The sequence below is a fragment of the Catharus ustulatus genome, chromosome 1, assembly GCF_009819885.2.
Source record: "Catharus ustulatus isolate bCatUst1 chromosome 1, bCatUst1.pri.v2, whole genome shotgun sequence".
Lineage (NCBI taxonomy): Eukaryota > Metazoa > Chordata > Aves > Passeriformes > Turdidae > Catharus > Catharus ustulatus.
The window spans coordinates 159,081,800-159,105,861 of NC_046221.1; the positions used below are offsets into that span (position 1 = coordinate 159,081,800).

Consider the following 24,062-nt stretch of genomic DNA (forward strand, 5'->3'; position numbering starts at 1 on the left):
TACAGTAACATTAACATTAATACATCCCTGTCCTTAAATAATTGCATAGCTGACTTTACAATTCATAATTCTCATTGATGTAAAATTAACTACACATGGAAATTGCATTGCCCTTTTTCCTTTCTTGGTTATTTTCTCCACAGTAAATAGGAAAACTTCTTTCTCAGTGTCCTGATAATGCTTCCCTTTAAAGTACTATTTTAAAGAAAAATCTAACCTAACAGGCAACAGAATTACATTAAAATATCCTTGCAATGAAAGAAGAGATATTGAGTCTCTCTTACTTCCTCTCCTTTTATGCCTTCAATATGCACCTGCAATAGAAATGTAGAGTCAGAAAGGATAGAAAGAGTAAATACAAGGCAGAAGGTACCAGAGCTATGATGGGCCCCCACAGGGTATTTTTCTCCCCTTGCTGTTCCTTTAAGTTGTATGATAACTCCTATAGCTCCTCAACAAATCCTATTGCAGGCTGGGACATGCCTTATATTTAAAGAGGTCAGACTGACACAAGGTTTTCTCTCACCAGTGAAGTGATTTGGGTGGCTGTATAAACAGTAAGAACTTAATTAATTATCTCATTATATAAACAAGTTAGTAAATTCCCCATATCTTGTTTTATTCTAAATCACAAAGATCTATTGAATGCAGAAGGAATCACATAGCAAGCAGACTGGCTTGGGATATGCCCCATCAGTTAAACTCATTTTCAGGTGTTACACACATTTTTCAAAATGTCTTGGTAATTGCTGTCCCATCATTCACACCACATTTAAGCAGGACAACAAAATGTTCTTACCCAAATAGGCTGGTTTTATCATAGTTTTCTTTTTCTAATTGTTTTACTTTCTACCACATTTTGAGTAAGGGAATTGCCTGCTGACTTTGCTGTGATTACCAGGGAGCCTCTCATTCTTGCCATTAGTTGAAGAGTGCTATTTCCTAATTTGATTTTTTTTGTTTTGAAAGTTAAAGGGATACTTCCTAACTGGTTTCTTGCCAGCCCATACTGAACTCAGTTCTACACCTATCCTTTGCATACTTAGTGGTAAATCTTTCTCCATTCACTCAGAGATGACCTCTTCATACAGACAATACTAGTCTCTGGACATCTTACATCCCTGTTGGAGATGTCTCTGGCATCAGTGAAGACACTGCTGAAGGCACAGAGATGCACAAAGGATGTTGAACTAGTGCCACAGGGAAGATAAACCCCGCTCTTCTGCTTTGTTTAATTTTTTCATGAGTGCTTTCCCGATTTCAGCACATCAATTCCTAGTTGTCTAACATTCCTTATTTTCTAGGTAGTAGCCAAGGAAAGATCATTCCCTCTCATCATAAACTGCCTTTTCCTTCTCCTGCCCCAGCTCTTACGCTCAGTCCATGTCAGGGACACTCAGCTACTCAATACTGAAATTTCATTTGCTTTTGTAACTTTTACAGGCTCTGTATACCAAAGGCCACTTGGAATCTACTCAACAACTGCCAGAAACCACACAGTCCTGTCACAGTCTTGCTCTGTCTCATGCACTTGAGGCAATGCTTTCATTGCCTCAAGTACTGGTCTTCACACCTCACAATCTCCCAAAATTGTGGCAGAGCATCTCCTCCTAGGAACTTGCCACATTCCTTCATCAAAAGTCTTTACTTTTTAAAACTTCCTTTAAAAAAAACCCAAAATCAAAAGTATTTAAGAACATTTCTTGGTGAGATCCTCCCATACTGCATGTCCACTTTCTCTTCTGGTGCAATAATGATACAAAGTTTGGGAAAACTAAAAAAAAATTCTTACTGAAGTGCCAGGCAACCCTGGAAGTCCTGGTTCACCCTGCAGGGAAACACAAAAGAAATGAAAAAAACATCCATAGAACTCAACATGGCACAATACACAACAGTGCAAACTCAAAGCAACATCCTGAGCATGTTTTCCAACTGTTGCTGTACATTCTTATTTTCAATACTATCTCATAATTAATAGATCTGGACACACAATGTCAAATCTGTTTTCTTTGCTCTGCAGATGAGTACGTGCAGAAATAGATTGTGTTCTGTGTTACTGTGATATTTTACATGCATTTTAATGATATTCAGTGACTTAAAATGAATGATCCATTGGATGTGCAATAGCATTGGATATGTGCTTCAAAAAATCTTGCATTTGCTCTGTACACTTACCACACAAACAAAGTGATGCTTAGATCCCTAACAGACCCCCAAGGGGACAGATATTTAGCAGGTCAAAATGCTTCTGTTTGTTAGTAACCAAAATAACTGCAAAAAAAGTGAGAACTGGTACCATTTCCCTCAAGTAATTTTATAGAGCAAATCATGCTATAGTGGTTGCAGGACACTGGGATGCTACTCCCTCTTCCCATGATTTATTGCCATCTACACCATCAATTTGTTGCAGTTCATTTTTCTCTGGCAATGTCCAGCATTTATTATGCTTTAAGGCTGTGCATACAGAAGGTTTGTCCTTTACTTGAGGTACAGACTGGTGTTAAATTTATCACATTGCTTCCTTCCACACTCTCTTTATTCATTACTCATGTAGATTTCTGAATGACACAGCATCTTTCATATTTTTTCTCTTAAATTCAGTTACTCTTTGTTATTTATTCAGGGCATCATAGAATGGTTTGGGTTGGAAGGGATCTTAAAGATAGAATCACAGAAACATTAATGTTGAAAAGACTTCCAAGGCCACTGAGTTGAACTTTTGACTGAACACCACCATGACAAAAAGACCAGAGCACTGCCACATTCAGTTGTTTATTGAACATTTCCAGTGATGGTTACTCCACCACCTCCCTGGACAGAACCTTCCAATGCCTGATAAACCTTGCAGTTAATGAATTCTTCCTGCAGTCCAACATGAATGTTCTCTAGCATAGCTTGAGGCCATTTTCACTTGTCTGGTTGCTGGTTGCCAGAGAATAGAGACCAATCCCAACAGGGTACAGCCTCCTACAGGGAGATGGAAAGAGCAAGAAGCGTCCCCATCCCCCAAGCCTCCATTTCCCCAAAAAACACCCAGCTCCCACAGCAACCCTTTATGAGACTTACTCTTTAGATCCTTCATCAACTACACTGCCTTTCTAGAAAAAGCACTATGGCACCTCAGTCTTTTTCCTTTCATGAGGAGCCCAGAACTGTGCCCAGCACAGAGGGGACAATCACTGCCCTGGTCCTGCTGGCCACACTAGTGCTGACACAAAAGGCCAGGAGGCCACCAGCCCCCTTGCCCACCTGGGCACATGCCAGCTCACATTTCGACACTGCTGGCCAAAACACACCCAGGGCCTTTCCTGCAGGGCAGATTTCCAGCCACTGTACCCCTAGCCTGGGACACTGTAAAGGCTTCTTGGGACATGAGAGCAGAAGCCAGGCCTGGCTCTTCAGACAACTCAGCATTGCACTATCCAGCCAGACCATCGATATTCCCCAATTGAGCCAGCCTACCCTCCACCATGTAAACACCCCCACCAACTTGGTGTTCTCACCAATTTACTAATGAAGGTACCCTCAATTCCTATGACCACGTCAGCAGGACGGACACTGAACAGGACTGGATCCAGAGGACACCACAAGTGACCAAATGCCAACTGGATGCAGCACCATTCACAGCCACTCTCTGTGCCCAGCAATCTTGACAGTTCTGAACCCAGCAAAGAGTGTGCCTGCCCATGCCCTGGGCTGACGACTTTTCCAGGATTCTGCTGAGGGAGGCAAAGTCAAAGGCTTTGCTCAAGTCCAGAGAGACTCCACGCACAACGTCTCCCCAGACCCGAGGCAGGTCACTTACTCATCAAAAAACATCAGGTTGGTCAGGCAGGACCTGCCTTTCCTAAACCTACACTGGCTGGGCCTGATCCCTTGGCTGTCCCGTGTGGGCCGTGTGATCCCCTCACCATGATCTGCTCCAGAACCTTGCTGGGCCCTGAGTCAGGCTGACGTGCCCAGCAGTTCCCCTCATGCTCCCTGCAGCCCTGCTTGGGCATGGCAGTCACATTTGGCACCTCCAGCCAGGTGGGACCTCGTGACTGTCCAGGACTGATAAAAAAGGACAAAGAGCGGCTTTGTGAGCCCAGCCGCTGGCTACCTCAGCACCCCTGGGGGACTCCTTGCCAGCCCCATAGACTTGTCAGTGTCTCAGTGGCTCTGCAGGTCACTAATGATTCCCTCCTGGATTACAGGGCCTCTGCTCTGCTCCCTGACCCTATCTTTTGGCTCAGGTCACTGCTTGTCCTCTGGAGGATTGATCTGCCAGTTGAACCTCTGTAACCATATTCCCTTCTCACATCCAAAAAAGAACGAAGATTTTCCTTGTCACTCCTTTGTTAATCTTTACAAACCAACACTCTTTATTATCCGTTATGGTAGCAGCCAGATGAAGTGCTAACAAAGCTTTTACACTCCTAATTCTCTTTCTACACGAGGTGTGGGGCCAAGGGGTGGGACACATGATGGGCTGGCTGGGAAAAGTAGTTTGGCAGGGAACAGGGCTTCTTTGGGGATGTTCAGGTGAGGAACACAAAAGGTGGGAATAGGGAGAACAGCAGAAGAGGAACAAGCGTAGGCAAAGGCCAAAGGCCTAAACAACACCCTTGCTACCAAGCATGTCTCTATGGAAAAGCCAAAAACTCTTAGAGAAGTGCATGTCCATGGAAAGGGCCAGGCCTCCTTGACAAGGGGGGGCCGTGCCCACCAGGCCTTTGTGACCCGCGGTTGCATCGTGCCCGGAGGCCATTGTGACATGGGTCAGTGCTGTGACACAGAGGACTCTTGGAGGGCCAAACCCCTCATGTTGTCACTCCCACGAGAGCAGCTCTCTGAGGAGGCAGCAGCTCTCTTGGGTGCCCTTGGCCAGTGTTCTTCAGAGCACTGCCAAAATGTCCAGGAGGCAGGAGGCGAACGCCCACTGCCAGCCCCGTGAGGGGCAGCCGCTGCTGTCCAAGCGGCGACAGGTGAGGGATGGGGATGGAGGGAGAGGCTGCAGTGGCACCTGGGGGAGGGCTGGGGGCAGAGAGTGCCAGCCAGGCCTGGCACCACGCCTTGCTCTGGGGAGCAGCCTGTGCTGGGGAAGCCAAAGTGCAGCAATGCCCCAGAGACTACGAGTGCAGCTGGGAACCCAGCCCAGCCTGGCTGCTGGGGCCAGCACTGCCCTTGGGGACAGGGCCAGGCTTGCAAATATGCAGGGGGGGACGCTGTGCGGCACAGCAGCCTCCATCTCACACCTCCCCCTGCTTCCCACAGGTGACCTACAGGCAGCCACAGGCAGCTCAGCAAGTCACCTGGACAACCATCACACCCCTCCAATGGGATGTGAGGCTCCCCAGACCGGTCACCTCTGGGTACACCGCAGGATATTACAAACAGGAGGACAGCCTGGAGGGAGGGCATTCACTGCCCCACAGCGGCACAGTGACACGGCCACAAAGGTTGTCTGTGTCAGACTTGCCGCCCCTCCATGGGCCTCCACTGACTGTGACACCTCCCTGGAAAGAGAAAAAGGCAAGAGCAGCCTCGGCAAGGGTCCAGCTGCCCCCTCTGCCAGCAGCCTCAGCAGCCCCTGCGTGTTCTCCCAGAGACAGAGCACGGTCCGTGGATCCCATGGCCAGAGGCCACCAAGAGCTAGCGCCACGTACTCCATGGTGGGAATCTGTGGCTGCTGATGGGGTCCAGGTACCATCTTCCCCGGACAGCTTGGCTGAGAGTATCGCGCGACAGGCAGCAGCAAGGGTGGGCAATTGTCTAAAACCCCTGCGATATCCACGTGGTGCGGCACTGCGCACAGGGAACGAGTTTGCCTGGTACCGGGGGGAAGAGCTGCCGGAGGATCTCACTGAGGTGCAGGATGAGGACAGTGGGAACTCCTTTGGAGACCTTTACCCACGCCAGCATGAAGACACGTGCATCACATCCACCTGCACCCAGGAGCGGTCAGTTGTCTGCCAAGAGGCGAATGCAGAGCCCCAGGTGATGCCCAGCGCTCTTGGCTTGACCAAAGCTGCTACAGGAGAGACAGGAAACTGCTCTGCTGAGTTCCTGTCTCCTGTGCAGTTGTCAGAGCAGCAGTCTGTCTCTGACAACTCACAGTGCTGGGACACTCCTCCAAAAGAGCCAGAGTGGGAGGAAGAAGAGCTCCCAGAAGCAGGGGCTGGAAGACAGGGGGACAGCAATCCTCAGGGCACATTGCATGCCCTGTTGAAAGAGAAAGAGGGAGAGGCAGGAGCTTCTGGCCTGGACAAAGATCTGTGGGATGAGGGGCACAGGGAGCTTTTGCCCACACCAGAGCCTGAGCAATGCTCAAACATCTCAGTTTCTCCCTCATTTGGAAGCCCCTCAGAGGAGAGTGGAACTCATCAGCTGCCTGAGCAAACCCCATGTGGCATGCTGATGTGCACGGGGCCTGAGGATGCTTCAAAGCATCTTTTGAATATTGAGGCAGAGGAGCTGGAGAAGTTGGAGGAAGACATCCTCTCCTCCGTGGATCAAGAAAGCTCCAGGTACACCACCTACACCCTCTGGGATCCATCGGGTCTCACCCTGGCGCCTGTTGCAGGCCCCTCGGTGCCGCAGAGACTTGGCAGTTGGACCAAAGACTGTGCAGGAGAGATGGAATCCTATTCGCAGCTCGTGCCCCCTGACCCATTTGAAGAGCAGAGGTCAATCTTTAACAACAAGGACGCTCCATCCAGGGATGCTCAGGCAGACCAGTTACTGCCAGTGCTGGAGGAAGAAGAGCTCCATGTCAGAGGCACTGCAGGAGAGGAGGACAGTGAGACAGAGAGCACGTGTTCTCTCTCACTGCAAGACAAAGAAGCAGAGCCATCAGCTTCTCTCCTGGACATTGATCCCTGCGACAAGAGGCACAGTGAGCATCTCCTCACAGTACTGCCCATGGACACAAATATTTTTGTGTTTTCTGTCTTGCCTGCTGACCCCAGGGACGAGGCCGATGCAGCAGACATACAGGCTGGCTCTGTCCAGGTCTCCCCTCTTAAGGAAAAGCCCTGCAGGGCTGGGGCTTGCCCGGTGCCTGACCAGGCCGTGCCTTACATCGTTCCTGCTGGCCCCGCCGGCAGCGCAGCCGTCCCGCAGCCCCCGGCCCCACGGCCATGGCGCTCCATGGCCAAGAGGGCCCGGCGGGCTCTGCGCCGGCTCCTCTCCTTCAGCTGCCTCAGGGGGCAGCCAGAGGAGTGAGCCCAGCGCCACAACCAGGCACATCACCAAAGATGACTGCTCACCCCGAGGTAACCTCTTGCCAAAGGTAGGCCTTGCTGCCAGCCCCAGCCCATCAGCCCCCAGCCAACAGCAAGGCAGCCTGCTCAGGGAGAGCCGGCTGAGGAAGGGTGACAGCGCTGCCCTGTAGAATCCCACAAGAACTGACTTTAGACCTGAGCTGCATTGGGGCTGCATCCCCACCCTGCCCCTAAGGCTGCATTAGGAGCTGGGAAATGCTCCTTGGGACCTCAGCATTGCAGGCAAAGGAAGGCATATCCATCCTGACAACAGGAGAACACCTCCCTGGATCCCTGCAGCATGGACTGGAGGAAGGTGTTAGCCCCACAAGAATGACCAGGGGCCTCCACATCCAGAAGATCTACAGAGACCACCAGCGCAGACAAGTGCATCGTGAGCAAGGACTGACGGATTGCCGCTGCAGCCAAGCATCTTGGACTGTCTTCTGCTTCATCTCCCTCCCATCACCTCTGCCCCCACTTCCCTTCTCACATTATTCCTTTGTATCTCTCTCCTTCCCATTTATTGTTAATTAAATTCTATGTTTTTGATATTGGTAGATGGTCTCATTGGTACCCTAATTTGGGGAGAGGTGTCTTTCCTTATTCATATCTCCACAGGGACACATATCTGCACACAGGACTCGAGGTATGGCCTCTCCATTGTCCAATACAGAGGGACAATCACCACCCTGGTCCTGCTGGCCACACTAGTGCTGACATAGAAAGCCAGGAGGCCACTGGCCTCCTTGCCCACTTGGGCACATGCCAGTTCACATTTGGCTGCTGTCAGCCAGCACCCCCAGGGCCTTTCATCCCAGACAGCTTTACCATTCTGCCCCTGGAGCACTGCAGGGGATTTTTGTTTGCCAGTGTTTACAACCGGGATCTTCACCTCTTTGAACCTGATACTATTGGACTTGGCCCATCAATATAAAATATCTGTTTCCAACCCTGTGCTTTGAGCTGATATGCCTCCCCCTTCATCAGGTTGCCCAGGGCCCCATCCAAACAGGCCTATTTTTAAAAGAGCCCATATTATGTGAGAAGTAGTGAAGAGAGACACAACCAGACACTCTGAAAATATTAGACCAAGAAGACAAACATCTTTTGGAAGCACCAGTTGCAGCTGGTTCAGAAATGTGGATGAAGTATTACGAACTCAAGACTGATCAGTACTGCAGGAAGAGAATAACGGGAATTACTTCCAATCCTTGCATTCTTGAATAAGAGTCACTGACTTAATCTGGAGGAGAAGAGAAAGAAATCCAGAGCTGGCCATGCCTTTTCACTCCTGCCTAAGAGCTGGATCGGAAATACCAAAACCACAGCATCACCTCTAACATAGAGGAAAACATAATGCTGCCCTGAATACTCTAACAACTCTGAAAAATAACAAGGTCAAAATTGCTGCTGAGAGCAGTGAGTAATTATTTTGCAGGTAGGAGGCTCAGAGGCATTTTGTTGTCACTTTTTGAGGCAATTCGACATCTCTTGGGTTAGAAAAACCACTTCTACAAAACATATTGACATTTCTACCAACATTTCTTAGATGAGGATGATTTCCTGACCCGAACTGCATTCTGTTTCCTTCTACTCTCATTAAGAGCATTAAACTAAGAGCAGATAAGCCATAACCAGACACATTTTAACACTCACTGACACCGATTTCAGACTCAAGCCACATCAGAAAAGTGACATTTAAATATATATAAACTTTTGCTATATACAAATGAGATAAATATTAGGCCAACAGCCTTAATATTTCCAGCACTGAGGGGCCAAGGTAGAATTAACAAATGTGTTTTTAAATTCACTCTGTGCATCCCATCCCAACTTACCTTGTCTCCTTTGGTCCCACTAGCACCAGGAGGGCCGGGGCTGCCAGGAGGGCCCTATAAAGAGGTAAAATTGAGAGAAAATTCTTTATTTCCAAAGTGCAGGAGAAACATAAGGCTGCAGGTGTTGGCAGCACAAACAGTGATATCCTATTGCACTGGGGAGGAACTAATAGAACACGAGGTTGTTTTGACTCTGCTGCACAGAGAGGAAATGGAGATGCCACAGTAATCACAGTAACACCAGTCCAATTTCAGCTGATTCAGAAGAACTGCAGTTCAGTGTGTATATCAGTGACAAACACAAAATTTAGTTTAAAATTCAGGCATGAAGATTTACCCACTTCTAAGTTTCTAGACATGAAAAAGGAAGAAATGCTTCAGAACACCCAACTTGGAGAAATTGTTCCTTTGACATAGAAAACAAACAGGGTCCATCTTCACATCCCTCTGCAACTTCCTACTTCATCTACATTTGCTGCAAGTATAAACCAGTTCTTTATCCATCTGTAACACCGGAAAATATTTCCATCTTGCAAGGATAGTGATAAGCACTAACTAGACACACACTTCTTGGTACAAGGTAAACTGTGCTGAGGAACACAGCAGGATGCAGATGCTGCACCCTGGAGGCATCAGGCTCAAGGGTGGCAGTGATTATCTGCATGGCTTGTGGCAAATCACTTCTGGCCTCTGCTTCTTATTTTGTTCTTTGATATTTAGACCAGAAGGTCCATGGAAGAAAAGGATGCCTCTCATTAGATATCATTCCCTGGATAATGAAAACAGTCTTGTGGAATCTACAGATAGTGGTTTTAGACAAAGCAGTGTGTGTCTGATCAGCAGAAATGTACTGACCTTCTAGGCCATTTTCTGTTTTCTTTTTGTTTTAAAAATGTAAATAGTTCCAAGCCTTTTTTATTGAAAACAAACTCAATATATTAAATCCAGTTCTCTTCCTTTCCCGTTGAGGGCTTAAACAAGTGAATTTTTCTGAGTGCTTTCTTATTTATTTAATGAAAATTAAGACAAACATTTGAGCTATCACATTTAAAGGACTGGCATTTCCTGTGAGTGCAAGTTGCATTATAGTTTAATTCTAAAAACAAACAAACAAAAAAAGAGAACTGTGCCAACAAAGATCCTCAGAATAGGGACATCATTGAGTACTGTCATGATTCAGCAGCCACCCAGGGTAAGTCTCAGTTTTAGGGTCAACATCCTCTTTTTCCAAGAAACATTTCCAGTTACTGAATATTTGCCACGTACCTGTTTCCCCTCCACTCCTGGCTTTCCAGGGAATCCATCCAGACCTCTGTCTCCCTGGAAAAAGAAGAGAAAGAACCACTATAATTTAAATCTGTGATGTTTAGGTCACTGCCCTGAAGGTGATGTCCAAGAGTAATGAATAAGGAGAGAAATTCCAGCCAGTCTACCACAGAGAAAATAGCTGAAGTTCCTACATCTGTACTATGCAAAGTTGCTGCAACCAGAACCAGGTGTGTGCTAGCTTTCCATGTTGGCATCCTTCTTCTGCCTGCTGAGGTGGGTTCATGTAAACTGGACAAAGTGCTTCAGGAGAACATCAGCCCAGAACAGCTCTTACAGAGATAATAAAGCAATCCAGCAATAGGTCGGTTTTACCCAGTAAAGAAATATCTTTCATTTTTAAACTTTTAAAACTTTTTAAACAATTAATTTGCTCCTATATGTCTCCAGAGGTGGACAGTACACAAAGCCCATATGCAATGGATTTCACTACTTTATTTTTATTACTTGAAGATATGGGGTTTTCCCCATGTACCTAAACTTGAATTTTTTTTCCCTGCAGTTCCAGAGTAGTAAGTCTTTCTCGAACCCCCCACAGAGGGAAGTGTATCCTTCATCTTCACAATGACCTGTTATGTATTTGAAGATTTACAAAACTTCCCTTTCAAACTTCTCTATACTAAAAAACCATAGTACTTTCAACTTTTCTTTATGGGCATGTTTGTCAGTCCTCTGATCATTTTTATTGCACCCCTTTGTGCAGTGTCCCATTTTTCCACATCTTCATAGTAGCTAGGTGCATGAAACTCAATACACTTGAGGCTAACTTTGAGCAGGAATATGTTTTCATGTTTTATAAACTATTCTTCTGTTTAAATCCCAGGATAATGTTTACTTTAAACCAACCCTCGTTCCACAAGACAGATCCTTGGTCAGTTGTTCCCAGTCCATTACTGCAACTTGTTGTCCTATGTGTATGAAACATCCTGAGGCTGTCCCTTCTCAATGTCATCTTCTGCTTTGGGGGATTGTGTTTACAGGATAATTTTGAATTCTGATCCTGATCTTTACTGTTCTTCCATATTCAAGCTCAGCATATTTCATATTTTATAACTGAGGTTCTTGATTCAGATAAATGGATCAATTCATACCTCTGCTGAATTTCACTTTTCTCCTACTGATGGTCGCCTTTGACCATTCAATCTCTTTGGTTTAAAAACTCCTAGAAACAGACTTTCTTGTACTAACTAAAGTCCTTAAACCTCTGAAAAATGAAACACAGATTTTGTTTGGATCCTTCACACACAGCTGAATATAAACTATGAAATACACACACAGTGCCAATATTAACATGAATATGCATGTAAAAACAAATTCTACAAGTACAAGCAGTGACAGAAAACTAATAGTTTTGTGTTATTTTTTAGTGTTTTTATTTATCTTAAACTCTTTTAGGCCATTGTTATTACCTGCAAACCCACACTTAACGGCATTGGATTTAATTAGCTTCTTTTGTAAACTACATTGATTTGCCGAGTCAGAAATGGATTTGCTAATCACTATTTACTTTTCCTTCTTAGAAAGTCAATCCATCTTCTAACATAAATGTTTTTTCAAATTATGTATTCAAGGAAGGTAATTAGAGAGACCCGTATGCTCCAGAAAGCAGCTGAAAACCAGTGTCAGACACCCAGATCCACTTGCTTTGGAGGTGATAGTTTCCACATTAATGCTTTCCTTGTGCTGCCTGAACTACAAATATCCTGAATTTAAGACTTTCAGCAAGCAACAACCTGGTATATTGCTGACAAAATGTGCAGTGCATTCCCAGGAGAATTTTTAACATCAATACACTGCAGCAATGAGTACTTCACACATGCTGGTTTAGCTGCCAAAACAGAAAAGTGTTGATGTTCTTACTGCTACCAATTGGGGCTGGGAAAAGCAAATGTATTATTTATACAAGCAAATACAAAAAAAAAACCTGTTTGAAAACACTCCAAACGATTGTGTTTTCTGCTGTTCCCTCAGAAAAATCTGTCATTATAAATAGTTTTATTATTTTTCCATTCTTTAAATAAAGGTACTCAGTGAAAGGTACTTTTCTCCCAACAGAGAGAACAAACACATTAAAGTTTCATTCTCAAGTTTTCACTTTAAGATTCCATTTCTTCTCCTGTGTTCTATTGTTATTTCTTCTTTTAACCAGCGGAACAAAATGGTGAAGATTCAAAAGCAACTAGGGGAATGCCAATTCTGCCAAAATTTCAGTGCTGCACTCTGACCTCTACCATTTAGAAAATTTAATGATTTGTTGGAAAAATTATTACCCAGGAGTCTGTAGGGCCCTGGAAAGGCTGGAGGAGGAAAAAACCTACTGCAGAGGGATCTGCAGCAGCAAACCAGGCCTGCTGCCTTCTCACACAATCCCTTCTCAATAAAACAGACAAGGTTTACAGATGGACACAGGATTATGAGCAAAAGTAATGCCCTTTGTCACACTGAACTGCTGCACATGCCTAATTTAGAATGCCAAGTATCACATAGAGATATGGCAAGGCATTGCATCATAATTTTCGCTAGAGTCTGTCCTGGGGTCTACAATGAGCTCACTGGATGCAAAAGGAATGGGATGTTCCTCATATGATGCTGTGTGTTTTTTGTAACCTGTACTGCTGGATTTGGGAACCTCACTATAAAACCTCAACATTTGCATCTGAGATCCCAGGATATGTGAATAATGCAGCAAGATGGATGGGATACTTGGGGCTTTTTTGGTAGCAAGGAAGAAGACTTGGTAAAACAATACTCAGTGCATGAACTAGTGCTCCCTTTTCAGGCTCAAAGAAACACAGGTTGCGTAGGTGTCAGTATTCAGGTTACAGACTGAAGAGCAGACTAGAAAATATTTGGCCCACTGAATTTACGCCCACTATTTTCACAGTAGTACTGAATAGTAAAAATTAAAGCACTGGCAGTGGGTGCACTGAGACCATCATTAAAACCTGGGAAAAAATCAAAGCACAATTATTGTAGCAGAGATTTGGCTGCTTCAGGAAAAAAAAACAAAAGAAAAAAAAAAAAAAGGATTGGGGGTGGGGCATCTCTGTGCAGATCCTTCTAATGAAACAAAACCTAATTCATTTCTTCCCCACTTTAATCTTCCTCTGCTTAGTCAGTTGCCTGCCCACACACAGGTCCAGCTTCCTCTCCCATCACAGTGATGTCAGAAAGATGGATTTTCTTCCAGGAGCCAAATATTCTAGCAGATTAGACAATGTTGCCTCTGGAAAAGCAGCAGAAGCACTGGCTAGACACAGGACACCTATCCAGTTCTGCAAAGGGCTGAAGGAAAAGCATGACAAAGATGAAGTAGAATCAAGCCATTTGCTCTAGCTGCAATAATGAGGATAGGAATACAAAATATGAAGATATGTGGCCACTTTATCATAAACAGCAGAAATGATGTTGGTAAAGAGAAACACAATATCTCACACTAAGGGTCTACTGATAATTTTTCCCAGTAGGCAAAAGTTTGGTGTTAAATTGCTGGGTTTCCTCTCCAGAAGAAGATGGAGACTGAGAAATAGGAACAGAGCGATGCCAGCAAGATGAGGACTCCCTCCTTTACACAAACACAGACAAAGCTGCCAGATCCTTGCTGAGATAAACCTGTGTCAGGACTGGCTTGAGTAATTAGCAAGATTACATTTCTGGGGGGCCCTGAGCACTGCCAAACAGGTCTGCAGCAGAAGTGGGTGCACATCTGAGGTCACTTGGAACACAGTGGACAAACTGAAATACCTAAGGCTTTGTGCCTGCCCAGATCTGCTTTTAAATGCCTATTTCAGGTATAACAGGCATTTGGTCTTTTCCTTGAGCCACAAACATGATTCAAATCTCAGAGTGACCTGTACTCTGTGGAACTCAGTTCTTCACAGTCAGGAGAAAATGTGGAACTGGGAAGCAAATCCATTTGGTTGAAGCCTCTGGCATATAGTACAAATTATCTGGTATTTACTAGTGAGTTTATGGGGATGGGAGAAGAAAAAAACATAAGAAGTTAGATGATGTGAAAAACTGGAATGAGGTGGGAAAATGCTGGATGCAGACATGGTAAGTGGCAGTCAGTGACCATTCCCAACTCTCAGGTTGTGCACACAGTGTGGACACCCCTTCAGATCTCAGCACTGGCAACCTCCACTCCTCTCCTCCTCTCTCCCCTCCATCCCTGGCTACACACACAAGTCCCTAAATGTGTGCTCAGTAGATCCCTTTAGGTCCCTAAAGCCCTCCTGCACACCCATGGGAGGTGGAGAGTGCTTGGAAGTATAGCACAGTGAGGAAACTCCATCCCTCTCCAGAGCTTCTGGCCTGGTAGTCCACCTCACCCAGTGGACAAAGGAAAAGTTTGGCTTTTCCTAGCATGCAGTAGGAATACCTTGTCTCCTCGTGTTCCCTTTTCTCCTCTTTCTCCTTGTAGACCCTAAAAATAAAAAGAAGCAAAGATTATAAAGCTAAATCCAAGTAGAGACATAGTTACCTCCTCTAATTAGTCACCAAATCAATGCTCACATCTGCACAATCTATTCAAGTGAACCTCAAGGGCATTTTCTGTGTTGCCAGTCCTCGAAGTTGGCCGCAGGCATGATCTAAGGAGACTCACAGAGCAGGGACCACTTGTGAGCCCAAGAACATCTGTAATATTATATTGCCTGCAGACACATGACCCTCCTGCCAACAGCAGAGTGGAAGGACAGGGAACACATCACAGCTGCAGATGGTCTGGAAAACAACCAATGCTCTGCATTTTTCAAGTTTCTTGTAAACAATGAGAATTTTGGTAAAAGACAATGCTGATGAGAAAACCAATTGCATAAACAAGCAAGAATTCCTGTTCCTGGTGGGTTTGGCTGTGGTAGCCAGACAGACAGCAGGTAGCTTTGAGAACTGGCAAAGGTTAGATGCACTCTGTCCTGGGGGCCCAGCACATTTTTATGCTGTGAATGCAATGCCAATTCCTCAGGACTGCATAATTCATCTCCTCCCAGCTACACCAGAAACATTGCTGGAGCTTGGTTTCATGTGCCACTAGCAAAATTGACTCCATGGGTACAAAGGGATTTCACCTTCCCTTGACTCAGCAAACACCTTGCATTTTACCTGTATTGTAGAAACTGAGCAATCAACTAATAGCTATAGAGAGACAAATATGCTCAGACAATAGTGACCTCTCTAAAACTTCCAAAGTTTATAGTGCTTCTTGCTGTAGAAATTTAAACTTCAGTTTATTTTACACTACAGTGGAGTCTTACCTCCAAGCTAATCAGAGCTCCATGGCTGGGTATATTTGGCCCTCAGGATGATTTACATCATCATCTAAATGGGCAGGGATATTTTACACTAGAGTTTAGTGCTTAGAGCCCAGTGCAAGCTGGCCTTGAATGCTTTTAAGAATGGGGCAATGACCATCTCACCAGACAGCCTGTTCCAGAGTCTCACAATCCTCATAGTAAAAACTTGCTGCCTTAGCCAATCTAAATCTAACCCATTTTACTTTAAAACCATTATCCCTTGTCACATCACAACAGGACTTATTAAAAAGTTTGGCATCTTCTAAATACTGACAGGCCACATTAAGCTCTCCACAGAGCCTTCTCCAGATGGAACAACCTCAACTCAGCCTTATCTCACAGGAGAGGTACTACAGCTTTCCTACCACCTCCATGACTGTGTTCTGGACCTTCTCTCAGTGGTCCATGAATCTTCCCTGTGCTGGGACCCCAGTGATGGATGCAGCACTGCAGGTGGGGTCTCACCAAGCAGAGCAGAGGAGCAGAACCATTTCCCTCACCTGCTGCCCGTGGTGCTTTTGGGCTGTGAGTGCACACTGTCAGCTCATGTCCAACTTTTCACCCACCAGCACCCCAAGCACTTCCTGGCAGGGCAGCTCACAATCCTTTCACTCCTCAGCCTGTGGGAGGTGAACCCCATCTGGATCATCAAATCTCAAAAAATCCAGTCAGCCTTTCCAATACCAGCATAAAGGCTGCTTACCAAGCTGGGACCACAAGGCAGAGGTGCTAACTGGACAGAATCTAATTTATTTTGGTCTTGCTGTCTCTGTTCATTCAATGCAGGTTTGTGCCCTGAGCCCAAAGGCTATTCCCTGAGAGCTTTGAAAATAAGACTGGAAATTTGCTGAGAGGTGGCATTTTTTCTTGGTGCTCTGATGAAGTTTTTGAGCACCATATAAACCATATAAATGGTGCATCATCACAGACCAAAGCAATTGCATTACAGTGGAGCATCACAAAATCACCAGCTGTTATCTCAGTAATCAAGCAATTTCTGCTGACACCTCTCTACTGGCTACAGGCCTGTTCTCATTTAAAGAAGACAGAAGAAACTCAGTGAAGTCAAAAAAATTTCACCACTTGGACATAGTGCAGATAAGTAGTCAGACAGACTATAGACTGCTTAATAATAAAAAAAATATATCTGGACAGAACACATTGAAAAAGTAAGGAAAAGTTTCTAGAGCATTAGAAATTGAACACGAGCCATGACTTACCGGTGCACCTACGTAGCCTTTAATGCCTGGAGGACCCTGTTTTCCCTCGGATCCCTGGCAAGGAATTGAGATACAGTAAACCACCAGAAACTCTTTCACATAAAAGACCAAGAATAAAAGTAGTTAGTCAGAAATGCAAGTTGTTCTTCCATGCTCATATTGAGGCTTCTTGACTCAGTGCTAATACAGGAGTAAAGTCTTACTTTCCAACTCTTTACCAAAAATGACACTCCAATATTTTCCTCTGTCCTCTCAGACATTAGCAAGCTTTATCCTTCTGCTTTCAGACTTAAGCTACAAAGGCAAACTGTCCCATACAGGTTTCTCTACAGGTTATTTCAGAAGGTTTGGCAATGTTAGTTGTTGCACACAACACCTCTTGGGGCTCCTGAACAGTGTTAATGGAACAAAGCAAAGGTATACATTGCTGTAAAGTGACCAGAGTCTTCAAAAGGTTTTGAAAAGTAAATGCAAAGAAACAGATCAGAACTAAGCTTCCCAATGTTTATTTTTACTGATAAGAAAAACTGCAAGAGGATCAGATAAATTTCATCAGTCCTTCAGCTGCTTGTGTACTGACACCCTAGAGAAGGTACACTGTAATGGAGAGTACTCACAGTGTGCTTTTATGTGTCCTACAATGCCTGAAAATTATGTGGATCCCCAGCTGAACAGGCTCAGCCCTCAGAGCTGTCCCATGGAGACAGCCTGGGCCTGGCAGGTAGACCTAGAGAACTTTTTTGGCATCTTGTATCACCTATTTGACTGATTATTTTCTTAATTACATCACTTCCCCTTTCCCACCACTCTCATCTAACTCCTGTCTAGCCCTAACTGGGTGGCTGTAATGGATAAGGCTTCAAAATAGATAGGGAAATAATTAAAAAATAATTACTACGTTTTGTATTAATAGAAGTTTCACATTAAAAAAGATAAAATTAAAAATGTAAGACATGATTGCAATTAATTAGTAGTAGAACGGAGGCTTTTTCCCCCCCTGTGCAGGTTAACAAGAGTAGGGTTCAAGCACAAGCAGAGGTGGCTCTGGGATCAGACATGTGAGAACCTCTGCAAGGTCAGGAAGCATTGCAAGTTCTCTAATAGAAAAGGAGAGCAGCAGCCATGCACCTAAATCACTCCCTCAGCCTGCAGAAAAATACTGCTACCAAAGTCTAGGCAAAACCCCAAGAGAAACAGAGTCCCGCTCCAAACTGTCCAAACTGCAGAAGTCCAACTCAGTCCTGTTACATAAAACGTGGTTGTAACACTCTGCAGAAGTTAGAGAGAAACTGGTTTTGTCTGGATGAGATGTGCTGAACCCACTCAAGGCCTGTGCTGAGATCATGTCTGGTAAACCAGAGTAGCGTGAGACCTTCGACAGCTTGAGCAAGCAAGAAGGAAATTTGTCAAAATGAAACTCTTACCTAATACTTTTTATTTCAAAGGATTGATTTTTTCCCCCCTCTCCCTCTGCTTTTTCTATTAAGTGCAGATAACTGTCAGTTCAGATGGGAATGCTATAGCTATGTCTGTGCCACAGCAATGACAACCACAAAAAACCTCTTTATCCTTTTATTAGAGATACAGGAGGGGAAAAAACTTCAGTAAAAGGTTGAATATTTGCTGCAGGATATTGCAGGCTAAAGGGTCTGATCTCAAAAATCCAAACTTTATTTCTCTGCTGTAACACTGTACAACGAACAATTTAAGATATGCCCCTTTTTCTCTGGACCCACTTATTCAATTTAAATTAACCTGCTAGGTCCCACATATTTGAGAGTTTTCTCCACTGACCAGTGAATATTTCTTGCCATCTCAGACTACCATGATATCTGTAACCAGAAGCTCCAACACCTTCGCACAAGGCTGACTTTGATAACTCATCTTTGTGTCCAGCTTGTAGCCAGCAAGACCACACATCCTTCTTGGAGAACAAGGAAGTTTACCTCTAAGTTTGATGAAAAAGAAAAAACCCACTCCAAACCCTACAGTTTTACGCTGAAGACAGTGAGCTAAGAACAATCACTGAGAAGCAAAACCAGTAAAACCAGGGATGACATACCAAGACCATTTAATTCCTGTAACCTGTACATGAACCCTGATGGGCTCAGCAGCCATTTCTGTAACTCTCTGGACTGAAATTCCACTACCAGAAGCCTGGAGGACTCTTATCTGTGCTACTGGAAGCTTCACACAATTAATGAGGTCTGTAAAAAGTACAAGACAACTTCGTAAAAGAAAGTGCTGGCAATTCCCACTGAGGCAAAAGGCTCCTCAGTCAAGGAGATAAACAAGGGGCTGAATTTCCTGGGGCACAGGTATCATTGCTGACAACACACTGGGCTTGCCTGGCTCAATGCTAATGAAGATGGATTGAGACAGGAAGGATCACAACCCAACCAACCAGAGAAACTGCAAGGTTTCTCCCTGCAGCCTGGGGTAGAGTCCAGAGCTGCTGTATTGATGCTGATGACAAAAATAAGTGATCTGGCAGAAAAACCCTGAATAATCATTACACCAATAATTAGAGATGTGACCTCTCTAATTGCCAACTCCACTCATTCTTATATACCTTCTTCCATGTTATGAGATGCTCTGGCTTTACAACAAGGAGTAAAGGAGTGTGAATTCTTATTTTAGATTTTAAAGCCCTGTCAGCAAGTCAGGGTTATTTCTTAAAATAGCTGAGGCCAGAATCCAGCTCAAGGACACTGCACAAAGCCAATGCATCCACTGAGGTAAATGAAAGTCACTGTGAAAACACACAATAATTTCATATTCAGGCAGTGTGAGAGGCTGGGGTTGGCCAAGGTCATGTCTGCCCTGGGAGCACCTGGCACTGTCCAGTCAGATGTCTTTAGGCTCAGCCCCACCAGCACCTGTCCTGCCCAACCCGCAGATCTGAACTCCTTCTATGCAGCATTGCCTTATTAATTGGCTGAACTTCATGTTCCTGAAGAACCTGGTGGAAAATGTGGAGCAATATCTAGACCACCTTGAGGAAGATGTAGGTGCCTCAGTTTGACTTTAAAAGCTTTGCAGAGCAAGTGTGAGGAAGTTCATACAACAAAGAGCATCATGTAGCCTGCTGGTTTAAAATTCCACTACATGAGACATGCAGGACAGAGAGAAAATAGGTGTTTATTTACTTGACAGGAGAGGTGCAGCTAGAAAGCATTTGTGAGTGATAAATTCTGTTCATTTCATCCAAGATCCAAATCCCACTGAAGGGCAAAATATTCAGTGTGCCTTCACTAAGCTCAACCCAGTCGTGCTTTGCATGTGTCATTTATCCTCTGCTGAAGCCAATATGGAACCCTGGGATGGCTGCCAGATGTTTCTGCTAATCTACAAACTCCTCGTGGGTTCTGATACCCTCCTGATGGGACTTTGGGAAAGGGTGGATTTCTCTCTGTGCAAAAACACAGAGACATTTTGGAGACAGGGCTCTGTATAGCTGAGGAGCAGAGAGGACCTGTACATGACCTGCCTCATCAAGTCGTGTCAGACAGAGCCAAGTGACAGTCAAGGCTGCACCTGGAAAGGTGCTGAGGTACTTAAGGCCTATTTGAGGATAATGGCATCAGTGAACTCAGGGTGAGATGTAGGTGACTAGAAACGGCTCTTCCAGAAGGATGAGATATTCAAAGGTCTTGGCTTGTGTAGGATAAGAAATGAGTGAAGTTAATTCAGGCCATCCAATTGTTGTCCTAGCAGCACCCTTCACAGGATGAGCTGAACTTGCTGTGTGTGATACCCCTAAAAGCACACTTGTCACAATGCACCATCTACTTTTTGTAATAGAACAACAAGGCTGAAACCACCTGAGGGGTATTTATCCCCTCAATAACCAGGGAACAAGGCAAGGAGAGCTGAGACTTTGTTTTGGTTTAGTTTGAATTTTCTGGTTAATGTACTAAATAAATGTTATAGTTTAGGTTTGTTAATTTTAATATACTTATATTTGTTGTGAGATAGGATGAGGAGTAAAAATAAGGCAGGTTTAACATTTAAAAGGGTGTAAAGAAAAGCTTTATTAATAACATAAAGAAAATAATAATAAATTTAGAATAAGATTTTTAGACTTTTTTTTTTACTTTCTATATTTTTTTAACAACAACATACAGAGATAGTTTTAGATAGTTTTTTTATTTAAATAATTTATTATTTAAATAAATTTTTTAAAATAATTTTTTAAATAAATTTATTTAAATATTTTTTTTAGTTTATTTTAGGGAAAGGAGGTTTTTTTCTTTTTTGGTTATAGGGATTTTTTTTAAGAGAAAAATAAAGGGTTTTTGTGTTTTTATTATTACGAATAGCAGCTGCCCAGGAGTTTGCAAAATCGTGAAACTCTTCCCATCTTTACAGTTTTTTTAGAGCTCTGTGGGCCATGTTAAACTTACGAAGCATTGCTTAAAAAAAACCCCCAAAACTCTAAAATATGCCCTCCTCCTATGTACCTTCAATACAAAACTAGCACACACTTTGAAAGGAGGTTAAAGAATTGCTGCTTCAAAATTCACATTTCTGATGTTCAGCTAAGTCTCACCAGATCTGCATTCAGGAGTACCTTGTTTGAAGCAAACCCAGTGATGTAAGTGCTGGCTAAAGTTCTGTATCACTCAGGCACCGTTCACTGGTGCAGAACTGAAGATCCCAAAATAGACAGAAACATTCAGGATAGGATCTCTATACATGATCATTTTTTCAAGTCATGGGGTAGGGATAATAATTCTCCTCTGCATCTTAGTGAGAGTTGGGAAAGCTACTGAAGACGTGACCCAAGGCTTTTGTGCCCCAAAAGATGTTTTCTTCACTTTCTCCAGCTATGCTGTTGATTGAACAGAAGTTATTTGTTCTTTTTTTACACAATTTGCATAATTGTGATACCTTAGCAGACCCAAAATGAGCATTTTGAGTTTCTTCATTCACCAGTGGGAATGTCAAATGTCTTCAACAAGAAGAAATTAAAGCCACATAAACATAAAAAGTCAGTGAAAATATATGTCTACCCATGTAAAGAAGAAATGGAAAGTTTACCTTTGGACCTGCTGGCCCAGGCAGTCCAAATGCACCTGGCCGTCCTGGTTCACCCTGCAAGTAAAAGAAATGTTGCTGGTAAACTCAAATCTTTTATATATAAAGGCTAGGATAGCTCAAACTAGTCAGTGCATGCAGTTAGAAATATTGACAGTCCTGAGTGCCATTATACAGAGATCTGAAAGGTTACAATGTGTTTTCCTCACAAAAATGAAAGCAGAAAGAAAGAAAATGAAAACTGATGCAGCTCTTCATCTGTTTTCAAAACACAACCAAGTAGTAAAAAATGAGTTCCCTAAGCTGTGAACAGCTTGCACTGACTACAGCTTGCAAAGATGGATTCCTTGGAGTCAGCATAAAGCATTTGGTCTTGAATTGTCACCTTCCATTGTGTAAATACATCTTATAAGGAATTCTGTGAGTGCAAGTATGACACTGTCCAATCCCGTGCCATGTGTGATGTGATGAAGTTGAAGCAGTTGTGGAAGCAATATAGAAAATTTTTTTCACAGTTTTTCCAAAGTAAGACAGTCGTGGAACAAAGAAGAAACAGTTTGTAAGGAAAAGTGCTTTTTTGCTGTGTGTCACTCCTGTTGTGTATACCTGCCCTCTAGATAATCCTTTCCCAAGCTCCTTCAGTTGGCACCAAGTGACTGCAACAAAGGGAATGACATGGTGGAGGTTCAGCACCAAGTAGAAGATATTTTTAAGGGATGGTGATCAAGCAGTGGGAAGGATGTAAGGCTCTAAAACACATTTCTGTGAGATACTGGAAAACTTATTTGTGGTTTTGTGCCTCTTACAAGGCAGTATTTGGTACTCTACATCCTTCCTTGAATTAATCGTGCCCTCCTCCTTTTCTCTTCGTTTTTATCAGTGCAGAAGAGGAGCTGAGGTCTTTTCTTCTGTGGCCAAGACTCCAATTTCTCCAGCCCATGTCAGTTGTGGATACATAAGATGGTGCTTGCACCTTTGCCATCTCTACTAGCCAGGGACTCCTTGCCAGCCATCAAACAAGCGGCCAGGCTCTGCAGCTGTTTACTGGCAGGTCTCAAACCCCAGGCTGCTCCCTCTCCCTCCTTAATGAATGACACCAGAGCTGCCCTCCAGCAGTGGTTAACCCACAGGACACCTGTCTTGGCTGCAAACGTGTGAGGCAGAGTTTTGGGGCTGTTGACCTCCTGTTTGCTTCTGCTGCTCCTAAAATGGCCACACAAATCCCCCAGACATGCTCCACTCATGGCAGATTGATTCCCACCGCCTGCCTCGAGCTGAAAAGCAGGATTACATGGGAGGAACAAAAAGGCTTACAGCTTCTCCTTTTGCTCCATCCCTCCCAGGGGGGCCAGGTGAGCCCAGGGAGCCCTGTAACAACAACAGAGTTATCATCAGCAGAGCATTAACACCCGCTGCAAGTGCAGTGACACGAGCAGCACATCTAGAGAGGAGTAAGAAATGAGGAGAAACATTTCAACACAAACATTTATTATTTACAGTTTCTGGAGGAGCTGCTGCTGACATTAACACACTGGGGACGATTGATGAGCTGCTAATGAGGAACTAGGCACTCTTGTCCACTTAACTCATTTAAGAATAAATTAATATAAAAGCTCTGGAGCTAATTAGACACATAACAATTGAGTCGTGGTAATATTATACTATAATCTTCTCTTAGCTTCTCTCTTCACCATTCCATTGTCTCAAAAATTGCATTTTAATTTTGTTTTTTTCTCCTTGATTATACAGCATTCATCCTAAAGCTCAGAAGCCTCTATGCAAAGCTATAATATACATAAGGAATGAACCTAAAAGCAAACAGAAAAGAAGCCTTGATATACTCAAGCAGTCCTCAGGAATGACCCTGGCCACTAGGATGTGACTCCCAGAGCTGTGAATATGCAAAGGTGTAGAAAACAAAGAAACAGAAAGTCAAACACCACTTAAATTCAAAATTTTACCATTTAAAATCTTCCTATGCACCAGGACGAATGGAACTAAATATGCTGAGATTGGTAGGTCCCCAACTAAAGGAACAGCAGCAAATGTGGAGATAAAGCAAGTTTGCTGCCTGCAGCTGGCAATTTAAAGAACAAA

The 24,062-nt window shown here is 44.0% G+C and overlaps 1 protein-coding gene across 1 annotated transcript in view; it reads right to left on the reverse strand.

Moving 5' to 3' along the window:
- Positions 1-24,062, reverse strand: part of COL22A1 (collagen type XXII alpha 1 chain) — a 231,592-nt gene that overhangs the window by 90,242 nt on the left and 117,288 nt on the right. Inside the window, exons 13-20 of the mRNA XM_033078454.1 lie at positions 23,280-23,333; positions 21,969-22,022; positions 16,926-16,979; positions 14,793-14,837; positions 10,352-10,405; positions 9,086-9,139; positions 1,793-1,828; positions 285-314 (exon numbers count right to left, since the gene is read on the reverse strand). Coding sequence (XP_032934345.1) covers positions 285-314; positions 1,793-1,828; positions 9,086-9,139; positions 10,352-10,405; positions 14,793-14,837; positions 16,926-16,979; positions 21,969-22,022; positions 23,280-23,333 — 381 coding nt within the window. The remainder of the gene's footprint in view (positions 1-284; positions 315-1,792; positions 1,829-9,085; positions 9,140-10,351; positions 10,406-14,792; positions 14,838-16,925; positions 16,980-21,968; positions 22,023-23,279; positions 23,334-24,062) is intronic.